This window comes from Caretta caretta, chromosome 16 (genome assembly GCF_965140235.1).
Source record: "Caretta caretta isolate rCarCar2 chromosome 16, rCarCar1.hap1, whole genome shotgun sequence".
Taxonomy (NCBI): domain Eukaryota; kingdom Metazoa; phylum Chordata; order Testudines; family Cheloniidae; genus Caretta; species Caretta caretta.
In genome coordinates this window covers 21,873,370-21,887,336 of record NC_134221.1, presented here as the reverse complement: position 1 = coordinate 21,887,336, position 13,967 = coordinate 21,873,370, and the positions used below count along the sequence as shown (strand labels likewise).

The following is a 13,967-nucleotide window of genomic DNA, read 5'->3' as shown; positions in this document are numbered from 1 at the left end:
TGTTTTGGAATATACATTATCGCCCAGTAACAATAAAAAACACTTGACTCAATTCTTGAGAAATCCACAGTATGAAAATGCAAATTAAGAGGATTTATCTAGGCACATAAAGTTATCTGTAAAACAACTAACAATTATTTTGTGTGATGGTTTCCCTGAACAGATTTTTCACATTTATATCTGTTTGTTTAATGCATCCGATGAAGTGACCTGTAGCTCACGAAAGCTTATGCTCTAATATATTGGTTAGTCTCTAAGGTGCCACATGTACTCCTTTTCCTTTTACGGATACACGGCTGCTACTCTGAAACCTGTCTTTAATGTTTTCGTTTCAAATAACTAATTGTTGTTTACTCAGTTGTCCACTAGGGGGCAATACATGTCATGCAAAACTAATACAATAGAGGAGAACTAACACAGGCAAATTGAAAATCTCAGAAGTGTGCTAAATTGGAAAGGATACAAGGCTAGGCGTGTCATGCATTTCAGATTCAACCAAAGGTTTAGCTACAATATTAAATACCATCAAACTCTCTGGGCTAACTTTTCTCACTTGCTTATTTCACACTGTGTGTGTAGACAAATTGTAATCCACTAGGAACAGATTTCTCTAATGTGACGTAAAACCACTTCTAGAAGTTGCTGTGATCATGGTGGACAGAAATTTTTGCTCCTTTTGATCAGAAAATTAGTAGTTGAGCTCCAGGCCTGAATATGGCATTGGTGTAATTTACAGGAAATATTCAGTTACAAACTGAAGAGCAGTGGCCACTAGAGGCATATGTAGAATATGCTATTCAATGGGGAAAAATATTTTTGTTGTGATACATTGTATTGTTAGTATGCCCTAGCTTCACTAACGCAACCTATCTCTTTGATGAAAACCACACATTGATGGAAAATGAACATTTCTCATTTCTTGACAGATCTGGTTCCATCAAAGTTGTGCTTGCCACACATCTAACAGGGTGTGTATGTCTGGAGGGGGTGCTGATTTCAAGGCCCAAGAGTTTGTGTGCAATAATCCCATGGATTTGCCATAAACTGCATGTCAAACAACAGAAGAGATTTAGTCCTGCAGGACTAGAGGAGGAAGGGAGGATAGGGAAATAGGACCTGACCTGATGTATATTTGGGTTGAATCATAGAATCATAGAATATCAGGGTTGGAAGGGACCCCTGAAGGTCATCTAGTCCAACCCCCCACTCGAAGCAGGACCAATTCCCAGTTAAATCATCCCAGCCAGGGCTTTGTCAAGCCTGACCTTAAAAACCTCTAAGGAAGGAGATTCTACCACCTCCCTAGGTAACGCATTCCAGTGTTTCACCACCCTCTTAGTGAAAAAGTTTTTCCTAATATCCAATCTAAACCTCCCCCACTGCAACTTGAGACCATTACTCCTCGTTCTGTCATCTGCTACCATTGAGAACAGTCTAGAGCCATCCTCTTTGGAACCCCCTTTCAGGTAGTTGAAAGCAGCTATCAAATCCCCCCTCATTCTTCTCTTCTGCAGGCTAAACAATCCCAGCTCCCTCAGCCTCTCCTCATAAGTCATGTGTTCTAGACCCCTAATCATTTTTGTTGCCCTTCGCTGGACTCTCTCCAATTTATCCACATCCTTCTTGTAGTGTGGGGCCCAAAACTGGACACAGTACTCCAGATGAGGCCTCACCAATGTCGAATAGAGGGGAACGATCACGTCCCTCGATCTGCTCGCTATGCCCCTACTTATACATCCCAAAATGCCATTGGCCTTCTTGGCAACAAGGGCACACTGCTGACTCATATCCAGCTTCTCGTCCACTGTCACCCCTAGGTCCTTTTCCGCAGAACTGCTGCCTAGCCATTCGGTCCCTAGTTTGTAGCGGTGCATTGGATTCTTCCGTCCTAAGTGCAGGACCCTGCACTTATCCTTATTGAACCTCATCAGATTTCTTTTGGCCCAATCCTCCAATTTGTCTAGGTCCTTCTGTATCCTATCCCTCCCCTCCAGCATATCTACCACTCCTCCCAGTTTAGTATCATCCGCAAATTTGCTGAGAGTGCAATCCACACCATCCTCCAGATCATTTATGAAGATATTGAACAAAACCGGCCCCAGGACCGACCCTTGGGGCACTCCACTTGATACCGGCTGCCAACTAGACATGGAGCCATTGATCACTACCCGTTGAGCCCGACAATCTAGCCAGCTTTCTACCCACCTTATAGTGCATTCATCCAGCCCATACTTCCTTAACTTGCTGACAAGAATACTGTGGGAGACCGTGTCAAAAGCTTTGCTAAAGTCAAGAAACAATACATCCACTGCTTTCCCTTCATCCACAGAACCAGTAATCTCATCATAAAAGGCGATTAGATTAGTCAGGCATGACCTTCCCTTGGTGAATCCATGCTGGCTGTTCCTGATCACTTTCTTCTCATGCAAGTGCATCAGGATTGATTCTTTGAGGACCTGCTCCATGATTTTTCCAGGGACTGAGGTGAGGCTGACTGGCCTGTAGTTCCCAGGATCCTCCTTCTTCCCTTTTTTAAAGATTGGCACTACATTAGCCTTTTTCCAGTCATCCGGGACTTCCCCGGTTCGCCACGAGTTTTCAAAGATAATGGCCAATGGCTCTGCAATCACAGCCACCAATTCCTTCAGCACTCTCGGATGCAACTCGTCCGGCCCCATGGACTTGTGCACGTCCAGCTTTTCTAAATAGTCCCTAACCACCTCTATCTCCACAGAGGGCTGGCCATCTCTTCCCCATTTTGTGATGCCCAGCGCAGCAGTCTGGGAGCTGACCTTGTTCGTGAAGACAGAGGCAAAAAAAGCATTGAGTACATCCTCTGTCACTAGGTTGCCTCCCTCATTCAGTAAGGGGCCCACACTTTCCTTGGCTTTCTTCTTGTTGCCAACATATCTGAAGAAACCCTTCTTGTTACTCTTGACATCTCTGGCTAGCTGCAGCTCCAGGTGCGATTTGGCCCTCCTGATATCATTCCTACATGCCCGAGCAATATTTTTATACTCTTCCCTGGTCATATGTCCAACCTTCCACTTCTTGTAAGCTTCTTTTTTATGTTTAAGATCCGCTAGGATTTCACCATTAAGCCAAGCTGGTCGCCTGCCATATTTACTATTCTTTCGACTCATCGGGATGGTTTGTCCCTGTAACCTCAACAGGGATTCCTTGAAATACAGCCAGCTCTCCTGGACTCCTTTCCCCTTCAAGTTAGTCCCCCAGGGGATCCTGGCCATCCGTTCCCTGAGGGAGTCGAAGTCTGCTTTCCTGAAGTCCAGGGTCTGTATCCTGCTGCTTACCTTTCTTCCCTGCGTCAGGATCCTGAACTCAACCAACTCATGGTCACTGCCTCACAGATTCCCATCCACTTTTGCTTCCCCCACTAATTCTACCCGGTTTGTGAGCAGCAGGTCAAGAAAAGCGCCCCCCCTAGTTGGCTCCTCAAGCACTTGCGCCAGGAAATTGTCCCCTACGCTTTCCAAAAACTTCCTGGATTGTCTATGCACCGCTGTATTGCTCTCCCAGCAGATATCAGGAAAATTAAAGTCACCCATGAGAATCAGGGCATGCGATCTAGTAGCTTCCGTGAGCTGCCGGAAGAAAGCCTCATCTACCTCATCCCCCTGGTCCGGTGGTCTATAGCAGACTCCCACCACTACATCACTCTTGTTGCACACACTTCTAAACTTAATCCAGAGACACTCAGGTTTTTCTACAGTTTCGTACCGGAGCTCTGAGCAGTCATACTGCTCTCTTACATACAGTGCTACTCCCCCACCTTTTCTGCTCTGCCTGTCCTTCCTGAACAGTTTATAACCATCCATGACAGTACTCCAGTCATGTGAGTTATCCCACCAAGTCTCTGTTATTCCAAACACGTCATAATTCCTTGACATCACCAGGACCTCCAGTTCTCCCTGCTTGTTTCCAAGGCTTTGTGCATTTGTATATAAGCACTTGAAATAACCTGTTGATCGCCCCTCATTCCCAGTATGAGGCAGGAGCCCTCCCCTCACAGACATTCCTGCCTGTGCTTCCTCCCGGTATCCCGCTTTCCCACTTACCTCAGGGCTTTGGTCTCCTTCCCCCGGTGAACCTAGTTTAAAGCCCTAGTTGCTTGGGTAGGGGTCCTGTAATTCATGAAGAAGAAAGAGAGAGAGATAGGGAGAGGCCTCCTGATGTAGATGTGTGTATTCCACTCTGCATGACCCTGGAGCATCCACAATAAACCTCACACTAACACAGTGATCTGTGTCTAGTGAGATGGGTCCCTCCTGAGCCAGTTTACATCCTTGCCAGCCAGTCTGAACTATCCCTGTTTCTTGATCTATATCCATTTCAGTTTAAAACTGAGTATAATTTTCAATATTTACCTCTTAAAGTTGAATTTCCCACACTTGAGGAATTTGCGTTTCAGGAAAACAAAAACAATTGCACATGCCTGCAACCCTGCCATGTTATTAAAGGCCTGAACTAAGGTATGAGTTAGTGTCTCTGGAAATGAATGGGGCAATTTACACCTCAGAACTTTTGTTTCACTCTCTCTGCAAAATCAGGCTACTGTTTCTGCATCTCTTCCACTTGTTTCATGTTTTGAAGGTTTTCTTTGCAACCATGACAACTAGATACTTTTGACTGGAAGTTGAAATTGGAGAAAAATTCAGAGATCTGTTTGTCCCCCCAGTTAGCCTGGAAATGTTGCTTTAAGAAAACGTCTTAGACTGGTGGAAATGAGTGGACTTCCTTGTAATGCTTACAAGGGAAGATAATTGGAGTTAGCCTTTCTTACGGCACTGAATGTTCTTTCATTGTTCATTCCCTTTTTACGTGCTCACAAAGGTGCATCTACACTTATGGTGCTGTGTAGAGTACAGACCCAGCATGCCCAGCTAGTGTGGGGTTAAATAACGGTGCAGACAGTAAAGCCAGCTTAGGCAAATAGAGTCGAGTTCCTACATGCCTGAACCCCCAAGATATATACTCTACACAGTTCTCTGCATGGCCAAGCTATGCTTCCCACATCTACACAGCTGTTTTAACATTGTAGTGTCCTGCTGCCAGAGCCTTTCCTCGCTGCAATGAAAGGCTCTGGGAGCTCCTTGATGATGGTCCTTTCCCCACTGCCTTCTCCCTGCTGGAACCTTTCCTCACCCCCCAGTGAAAGGCTCCGGCAGCTGGAGCCTGTCCCTGTGGCTGTAGCTACATGTGTAGTGGCTGTACTCTACACACCACCATAAGTGTAGACATAGCCTTACCGGGAGGGTACAAGTACGTGGCAGAAACTTCAAGTGCATGTCTCTTGAATAAAACCTTAGTTTGCAAAAGCTTCATTAAGTAAAAGGCACCACAAACATTTGTGCTATTCATGTTGAAGTTAAGGTCTGGATTTGGTTAACTGGTGTAAAGAGCATCTTCTAAGGGCTTGTCTACATGTGGAGTAAGCTAGGATGTGAATTTCAAGTGCATTAGCTATTCCCTTTGTGCAGTTTAAGCTAGGCTGCACAAAGGCAGTCTTGATGCAGAGTAAGAGTGTTCACATCAGGAGTTAGTGCGGGGAAGCTAGTGTGCACCAGCTACTTCAAGCTCTTTCCCCATATAGACAAGCCCTTAGTTTATTCCATACCGTTGTGACTGGGACATAGTGAAAAGTGAACTTCAGATTGGAAGATTTACTGTTGGGAAGATGCAGGCAGCTATTTTGTCATAGCTGGATAGTGGTAGATGCAGTGTCTTCAGGACAGGGCCGCCATCCTTTAAGGTTTAGGCTATTATTTCAAACCATTTTAGAGAGCATTAATCACAAATGAATAACAGGGTCATGTCAAGTTACTGCTCTATCTTCCCCCTCCTCGGTGTTGTTTGCCTAAATTTAAACTTGAAAAAATAAGGCTGCTTTTTTCCCGGTTTCATGATTTTTGTTAAGAAAGTGTTCAGAAGGCTTAGTCTCACAACTCCATTTACGTTAGTGAGTCGTTCTGCATCCTCACTGGCTGAGGACATCAAGAACAAGAAATGTTTCAGGCTGTATATTGTCACACTGCATTAAAAGGAGGTTCCTGGGACCATTTACAGGTTGGGATGCTATATAAACTGCAACTCCTCCTCATTGGTAACTCCTCTCCCACTTTTTTTGATCTGATTTTTGTGTTCTTGTCAACACCACTGTGTATTTTCCACTCTTACTTGGATGATGTAATGCTGTGTATTTTACCTATACATGGAATTTCCTTTCACCTGTTGTTGTAGCATTAAAGCTTTTCCTTCAGAAATAAGCAAGGTGTTTTCCTTGTATTCATGTCCTTCTTTGATCTAATCATCCTTCTTTCCTTCTAGGTTCGCATGATGAAAGAGAGCGATCCACCCTGGAAGCCCACTTTCATTGTGAAACCTGATGGCGGGTGTCAAGGGGATGGAATCTACCTCATTAAAGACCCCAGCGACATTAGACTGGCAGGAAACCTACAGAGCCGGCCAGTTGTAGTCCAGGAATATATCAGCAAACCGCTGCTGATTGACAAACTGAAATTTGATATTCGTCTATATGTCTTACTGAAATCTTTAGAACCATTAGAGATTTATATAGCTAAAGATGGACTCTCTAGATTTTGTACAGAGCCCTATCGAGAACCCACCCTGAAAAACTTGCACCAGGTATTTATGCACTTAACCAACTATTCACTGAATATTCACAGCGGGAACTTCATCCATTCGGACAATGTAAACACCGGCAGCAAAAGGACTTTTTCAAGCGTCCTCTACAGACTGTCTTCCAAAGGGGTTGACATCAAGAAACTGTGGTCGGATATAATTTCATTGGTGATTAAGACTGTTCTTGCACTGACTCCAGAGCTGAAAGTTTATTACCAATCTGATATACCAGCTGGAAAGCCTGGGCCAACTTGCTTCCAGGTAGGTGAGGAATTTTTATGTAAGGGGTGCACTCCCATGTAATATAACCTCATCATTGCTATAGCCATTCCTGTAACAATATTGGAGGGACGGTATTTTTTTATGCATAGATTAAGCTTGTATGTTTAATTCTCTTTCTACAAGTTTTCTCTCGAATTCTGTTTGTTGATCACTAGTGGGGATAGTAGTTGAAAATTGGGCAATGTCCTGTGCAAGTTCACAATTTATATTCTCTTCACCACATTTTTTGGCTTGCAGACCCTCATCAGTGTCCCTGAAGCCACCTTCCCACCGCCCTTAAAAACACCCTCATCGTTTCTGTGGGGTTTCAGTCACATTCAAACACTCCTCTTTGAAGCTTCCAGATGGCAATGTTGAAAACTCCAAATCATAATAATCATAGATGCTCAGATAGTGATGAATGTAGTGTAAACAGCATGAGGAAGGTCACCACTGGCAGTACATAAGGGAAATGCTGAGCACTTAGCACATTTCCAAATCCCCTACCCTCCCTCTCATTCCCTTTTACCTCTGCCTTCCAAATGTTGACATCTGGATGGCCATCTGTATTCTCCACATAAAAGACCAGTTCAGATTATTGCCACTTTGATAAGTTAGGTGGTCTGTCACATTGTGATTTCTAACTGGCCCAGTCAGTTTAAATGGTTTATGTGTTCTATGAACCAACTCGCTAAACCAGGAAAAATTTCCTCCATCCATGTAGGATTTTTGCTGGCTTCTTTTTGTAAGAGAGGACAGGAAGAAAGATGAGTCTTGAAATGTCCAGCATCACAAATGACCTTTGCAGAACTGTAATTCGGGCAGGTCTCGCCAGAAAACCATGACAGGCTATGATTATATTAACAAACTCTATCATTAAAGTGGAGATGACCTCTGAAGCAGCAATTTACCAATTAGTGTCTAATTCCACAATAAAATGCTCTACTGATAACTACACTTCAGACATTTTTTATTTCCCTCCCCACAACAAAGAGCCTGTAGGTATTGGCAAATCTGTATTCTGGTCACACAGAACAACTAGATGAGTCCACAGTAAATTGGTTTCCTCTGCAGGAGAGCAGCGGGTTTTCACCTACCTTAATGGTCTCTATAGTGTGCTAGCAGCCTCAGGAAGGGAGAAGTCCATGTTGCGGTGTGCTGTACAAACCACCAGATTATCTGAGGAAAAAACTGTCACAGTAAAAGAGGTTTTGTGAAATCAGACTTTGGTTTTTTGTCTAAGGAATGGCAGATTGAGTGTAGAGCTAAGATACTGGAATGAATTGGAGAAATTGGAGGCAAGGATGGTCACTTTTCTTTAAACAAGATCGGAACAAATCTCACAATTGCATTAACAGGCTGAAGGCAAGCAGGTAGTGTCTTCAGCAGGACTTTTGCAAAGGCTGAGCAGACACTGTGTTTTGGTGTGCTACAGAGAAGACTCAGAGGGCTCAGCAAGGAAAGATGACCACACCAAGGAAATCCTGGTACAACTTAAGTCCCCATTGCACTAAATGCCATACAAACACATAGGAAGAGACAGTTCCTGTCCCAAAGAGTTTACAGTCTAAACAGACAAGACAGATAAAGTGCAGGAGAAGGGAAATATTAGCTTTGTTGTATAGGTGGGGAAGTGAGACATGAAGAACTTAAGTGATTTGCTTAAAGCCATGCAGGATGGCTGTGGCAGAACTAAGAACTTAACCCAGATCTCCTGAATCCCACTCAAATTCCTTAGCCAGTCCCATCATTCCACTTCTTATTACAGCATGATGTCATAACAGCCTGTTCATGAAGGAAGGGGTTTAAAAAGATCATTATTAAAATGTTCTGTGGGAATGGGATTCTGTGTGTCCCTACTCTGGGTAAGTGCTTCCCCAATGATGGGGGGGAAAACAAAGAATTTAGATAATCATGTTGAGCTCTCCAGTTCCATGGATGGGAGAGAAGTTTCTTTAGTTAGATGGATAACTTGACTACATAATGTTATGTGCAATTCTCTAAAAGAAATCACAGCGAGTAAAAGTAATGTTGTGTTGCGTTATGCACAGATTTTAGGATTTGACATTCTCCTAATGAAAAATTTGAAGCCTGTGTTACTTGAAGTAAATGCAAACCCCAGCATGAGAATAGAACATGAGCAAGAGGTAAGACCTTCCAGCCTGACATGATATTAGAATGTAATTGTTTGGGGGTTGGTTTTTTTGGTCTTTTTGTGTTTTTGAAAGATGGAAGCTGTTGGCTAATATGAAACCTGTAAGGCGTTTTGTAATATTTGGCTTTGCAATCATTGCTAATCTGATACTCTTGAAACATGACTTATTGGAATTTTGAAAGCTCTCCATCATCTTTGTCAGAAATGTACTTATTCCACATCCTGGCAGTTGAGTTAATTATATTTGGGTGAATATTAACCATTTTTCATGTTTGTGTATATAAATGGTAACATTGACGGCAATGATCTTTTTTTCAATGTATTTAGGTGACTTGACTAAAATTTCCATAGTGTCATTTTGTATATGTTAACAGATAATTTTTATTCTTTACTGAAGACTTCTATGCTCTGTCATTGTATATTTATGATCTAAGGGATATGAATAAGACTTGAGCAGCTACGTAATAAATAGCAGCAGTTCTACACTGAACAGTTGTATCCTTTGCAAATTAAAGCTTTCTCCAGGAGTGTTTGAAAATGTCCCGAGCCCCGTTGATGAAGAAATAAAAGTAGCTGTCATCAGAGATACCCTTCGTCTAATGGACCCGCACAAAAAGAAGAGAAAAGATAATCAGTAAGTTTACTGACTTGACTTCTGTTTGTCAGTAGTGCCTACCAATAATCCTAAAAGTAATGCTCAAAAGCTTTTGGGTTTTAAAACCTTGCTTTCAGAGTTGTTCATGCTTTTCTAAAGAACTATAGTGTGATCTAGTGAGATCAGATCTAATTACCTGTGCATAGCTCCTTATTGCATACTCATCCTAGTAGTTTTTGAGCACTTTTATTCTAATAAATTGATCCATCATTACTGCCAGTGATCTACTAATCCATAAATTTTGGTTCCCAAGCATCATTTTTGACTCTCAAAGTCAGGAAATGCAGATTTGTATATACATTTGCTTTGAAAGTCACACAATGCTCTGTTGAGGAATGACTTTTCCCCATCTGAGCTGAAATAGGTAGAAATTGCATGTAAAAATGGTTTCCTTATTCTGTGACAATAAACATAATCATTCTAAAGCACAATAGTCAGTCAGTAACTAGTAATACTTACTACTGTATTTTAAAGTTGGAGCTGATCTGGGAATGAGACTTACATTGGAGGAACAGTAAAACAGCCTGCACAGAAGTGGCAGTGGTGGGACAAGATTAAGAAGAGAAAGCAGAAATGCTTTCTGTTTTAATGAAACACCTTGTTTTTAAGCAATCTCTTGGAGCCAAGAAAGGGGAAAATGGTGTTTCACTAAGGAACCTTTGCCTATGGGTCTGTCTCTACTCTAAAATGTCTGCCTTTCTCCTCTTGTCACTTAGCAGAAAGCTTAAATTGGTTATTCATATTCTATGATGAGTTCAAGGACAATTTTGCTATCCTTGTGCTGAAAGAAAGAGCAGGAAAAGTAGAATTGTGTATATGTGTGGGGGGAAGGGGTTCATATACAGTTGGAAAGTTTTATCTTCTGCTTGCTAAGGAGCATGCAATCAAGGCATGATTTTTGACAAAATCAGCTAATTTTTTTCAAATGTAGTGTTTTTTACATTTATTTGTTGTAGCAGCCAGTATATATGCTGACTGATTACCTAGCAATCTTTCTCTGATCTTAACTATATTTAATTTTAACCCTTAGTAAGAGTACTTCAACACTGAGATCTGCAAAGTGGATCTTATTTTCTATTCCTGTAATTAAGCTATGTCTCCTTTATATTTATTCAGCCATTATCCCATGCATTCATTAACTATATTTAAGTATGGGATGCAAGGTGCAGCATATGGTTACAAATAAGGAAGTTAGTGAAGCACTCCAGTATGTGCTTGGAATACTCACCCATTGAGCATCTTTTATGGCACATTTTCACTGCAAAATAATTTATAGGATTATCCTGTGATGAGATAAACCACTGTCTCATCACAGCGTGAATTCATCAGTGACATAGCTTTTCTGAAGATAATCTGGTTACAGATGATCTTGTTACTGGGTATCTTGGTATCATCAGCACAAGACAGTCTTGTTCAGTGCTTCTCAGGGAGGTCTTTGCCATGTCTGAGCTGAGTTCTTAGTATGTGTTATATTTTCGTCTGAATGGATAGCAATTCAGGTGCAACAGCTCTCCTTGCATCAAGATACGATTTATCCCACCTCTTTGTAAATACCGTCTCTTGTACTGATGATGGCATGCTCCTGCCAGAGTGCCTCTTCCAGGAGGATTCACTCAAGGGTTGACTGTCACTGAAAATGTGCAACAAGGGTTAATTTTGTTTAAAGTCTACAAAAGCTTTTGGAGTCATGTGCTAGTATGTCCGGAAAATAGTCAGTTGCCTAGTGGGGAATGGGTAGTCAATCAAAGGTGGAGCAGAATTGTACTCAAAACATTCAGGGGACTTTAAGGTGGTTGACTGGATGTAGATTCTGGTGGAGGCTGTGGGCCATAGTGCAAACTTCACTATATACAAAGGTCAAGGGCTTGATTCTGATACCCTTTACCAATTTTATACTAGTGTAACAATATTATATGATTCTGATACCCTTTACCAACAATTATACTAGTGTAACAATAAAGTGCAGAACTTTAGCGTGATAGGACTCAAGCACCAAATACCTCTGGGTTGTTTTCTTAGAAAATGTTTTATAGTGTTTTCATTTTGTGCCTCTCCTCTCTCACCCATTTCAGCTGGATTTCAGTGAGTGCTAAAATGTGCCTGTTTCCCCTTTCCACACAAATTCCTTCTTTGTAAGGGTCCAGCTTAAAGATTATAGATAATTAACCAGCTAAAGACACAGAGGACTAAGCAAAATATTATATGTATCGATTGCAATATTATTGTTATTCCAGTTCTTATTGGTTGCATGGTTAGAACTGAATCAGGCCCATTAAGACCAGTAAAATAACATAAAGAAGTCATGTTTTGAAAACCAACCATGCATCAAACATCCTCCAGTTTATTTTTAGTGATAAGTTGTTAATGGACATTGATTTAAATAAAATTTGGCAGTGTATGTAACACTCAGTTTGAACACATGGGAAAAAATTTAGAAAGAAATCGCAAGCTGCAAATGAATGTCATCTTAAACAGGTGACTATTCTGCTTTGGGGATGGATTTGATTTCCCTCTAATTATCTCCTAGATTAAAATAAATGAAGCATCAAAATGAAAGTGAGTTTTAGAAATCATCCAAAAATACTTCATTATCAGGCAAAATTAATAGGTCATATATATTCTGTAGTTTAATTTTTTCTTTAGTTTTTACTCTTTATGGAGCTTTGATTTTTTTTCCCCCTGTGAAGTGATATATTACATTGAAAGTGCGAGTTAAGCAAAATCAAAGCAGTGCATTTATTATGCTGTACATCTGATTATCTCCAGCAACAGTCAGAGCCTTCAGGTCCACTAAGAGCCAATAATTATTTTGGCAATGCCAATAAGAAGTCATTGAAAATTTACAGTGATACAGATCAGCTCAATGAGGACCACTAAATGCATCTGTGGACTATATTTGCTATGTGTACTGAATTTGGCATTTGATTAGCATTATAGCCCTTTACAGTGTTTGCCCTGACCTGCAGATACTTGTACATCTGCATAATTTTTATGTCTCAAAGTAGCCCAATTGATTTCAATGGGACCACTCGTACTTACAATTAAGTGTATGCATAAGTGTTTGTTTGCATGATCGGGAGCTCTGTAGCACACTGAATAATAGAGAAATAGAGTTCTTTTAGTGTAGTATTGAGAGTGGTCCTGTGCTGCCCAATGATGTGAGGTACACAGACGCAAAACAGAGTGGAAGGGAAGAGCAGAACCAACATGGCATTCTTCCTTTCTTCCCCCAAGCCCATGGAAGCCCTTCTTTCTTATCAAAACAATGTTGATGGGCTGAGTATTTTTGAAGTATGTCCTGAGCTGGAAAGGAGGCATGAGATTCCCACTGTCTGCAGTATGTTCCTGTCTAGCACTGGCAGATAACCTTGTACAAGTTAATGCTCTTTTTTGCTGCATTAACTTCCTCCTTGTGTCTGTATTCTTTGTTAAGGGCCAGTTGCCTGCAGAGGAACCAATCATAGCAAAATTTCCTGAGAGAGATCTATTTGGGCAAGAGAGGTATACTATTCTGAGGGTGCAGAATCTACAAGATTGGAACTTCCTATCTCCTTTGAATCCCCAATCTCTTCCAGTTTGGGACTCTATGCCTCTTGCCTGGAGACAAAATCCCTCCGTATCCCGCAGCGGAGAATTCAGAGCCAACTCCATGAGGTTCATCTGGGAAGTTTCCTTCAACATACCCTATAACTCTAGCCAGTATATGCAGTTTTTTGCTCAGTAGTTTACATACAAGAGCCTAGGATAGCTCTTATGAGAACTAAAGCAAAAAGGCAGCTAACTAAATACATGTTTTCATTGCTTGTTTCCTTTTTGCTCTCCTCATTTTAAAAAATGGGTCCAACTGAAAAAAATGCATTGTTAAAGACTACAGAAAAATCCTCTTTTTTTAGACATTATCAAATAAATTCCCATGAGCCAAAATTTAGGTTTTCTTCTTGCCGTAGCTTTCATCTCCAGCCCTAATTCTCCTTTCGTTAGGCATTCTTAATTCAGAACTGGAGGTTCACTCACAATCAGTAAAAGGAAGTAAATAAAACATTAATGAATCCACTATTCAGTGAGTTTCATTTTGTGCTGTAGTATTGTTTTAATAGATATTAAGGCTTGAATGGACCATTATGATCATCTAGTCTGATCTGCTGCAGAACATCAGCCACAGAATCTTACCCAGTAATTTTGGCATTAAGCCCAATAACTTGGGGGCAAAGTTTGTTCCTTGGAGAGCCTGTATTT

The 13,967-nt window shown here is 41.3% G+C and overlaps 1 protein-coding gene across 2 annotated transcripts in view; it reads left to right on the top strand.

Annotated features, from left to right (window-relative positions):
• The window catches only part of TTLL11 (tubulin tyrosine ligase like 11), a 116,814-nt gene that overhangs the window by 32,554 nt on the left and 70,293 nt on the right, over nt 1-13,967 (top strand). For both annotated transcript variants that reach the window (XM_048823322.2, XM_048823323.2), the window contains 3 exons: nt 6,346-6,921; nt 8,973-9,068; nt 9,592-9,710. In XM_048823322.2, coding sequence (XP_048679279.2) covers nt 6,346-6,921; nt 8,973-9,068; nt 9,592-9,710 — 791 coding nt within the window. The remainder of the gene's footprint in view (nt 1-6,345; nt 6,922-8,972; nt 9,069-9,591; nt 9,711-13,967) is intronic.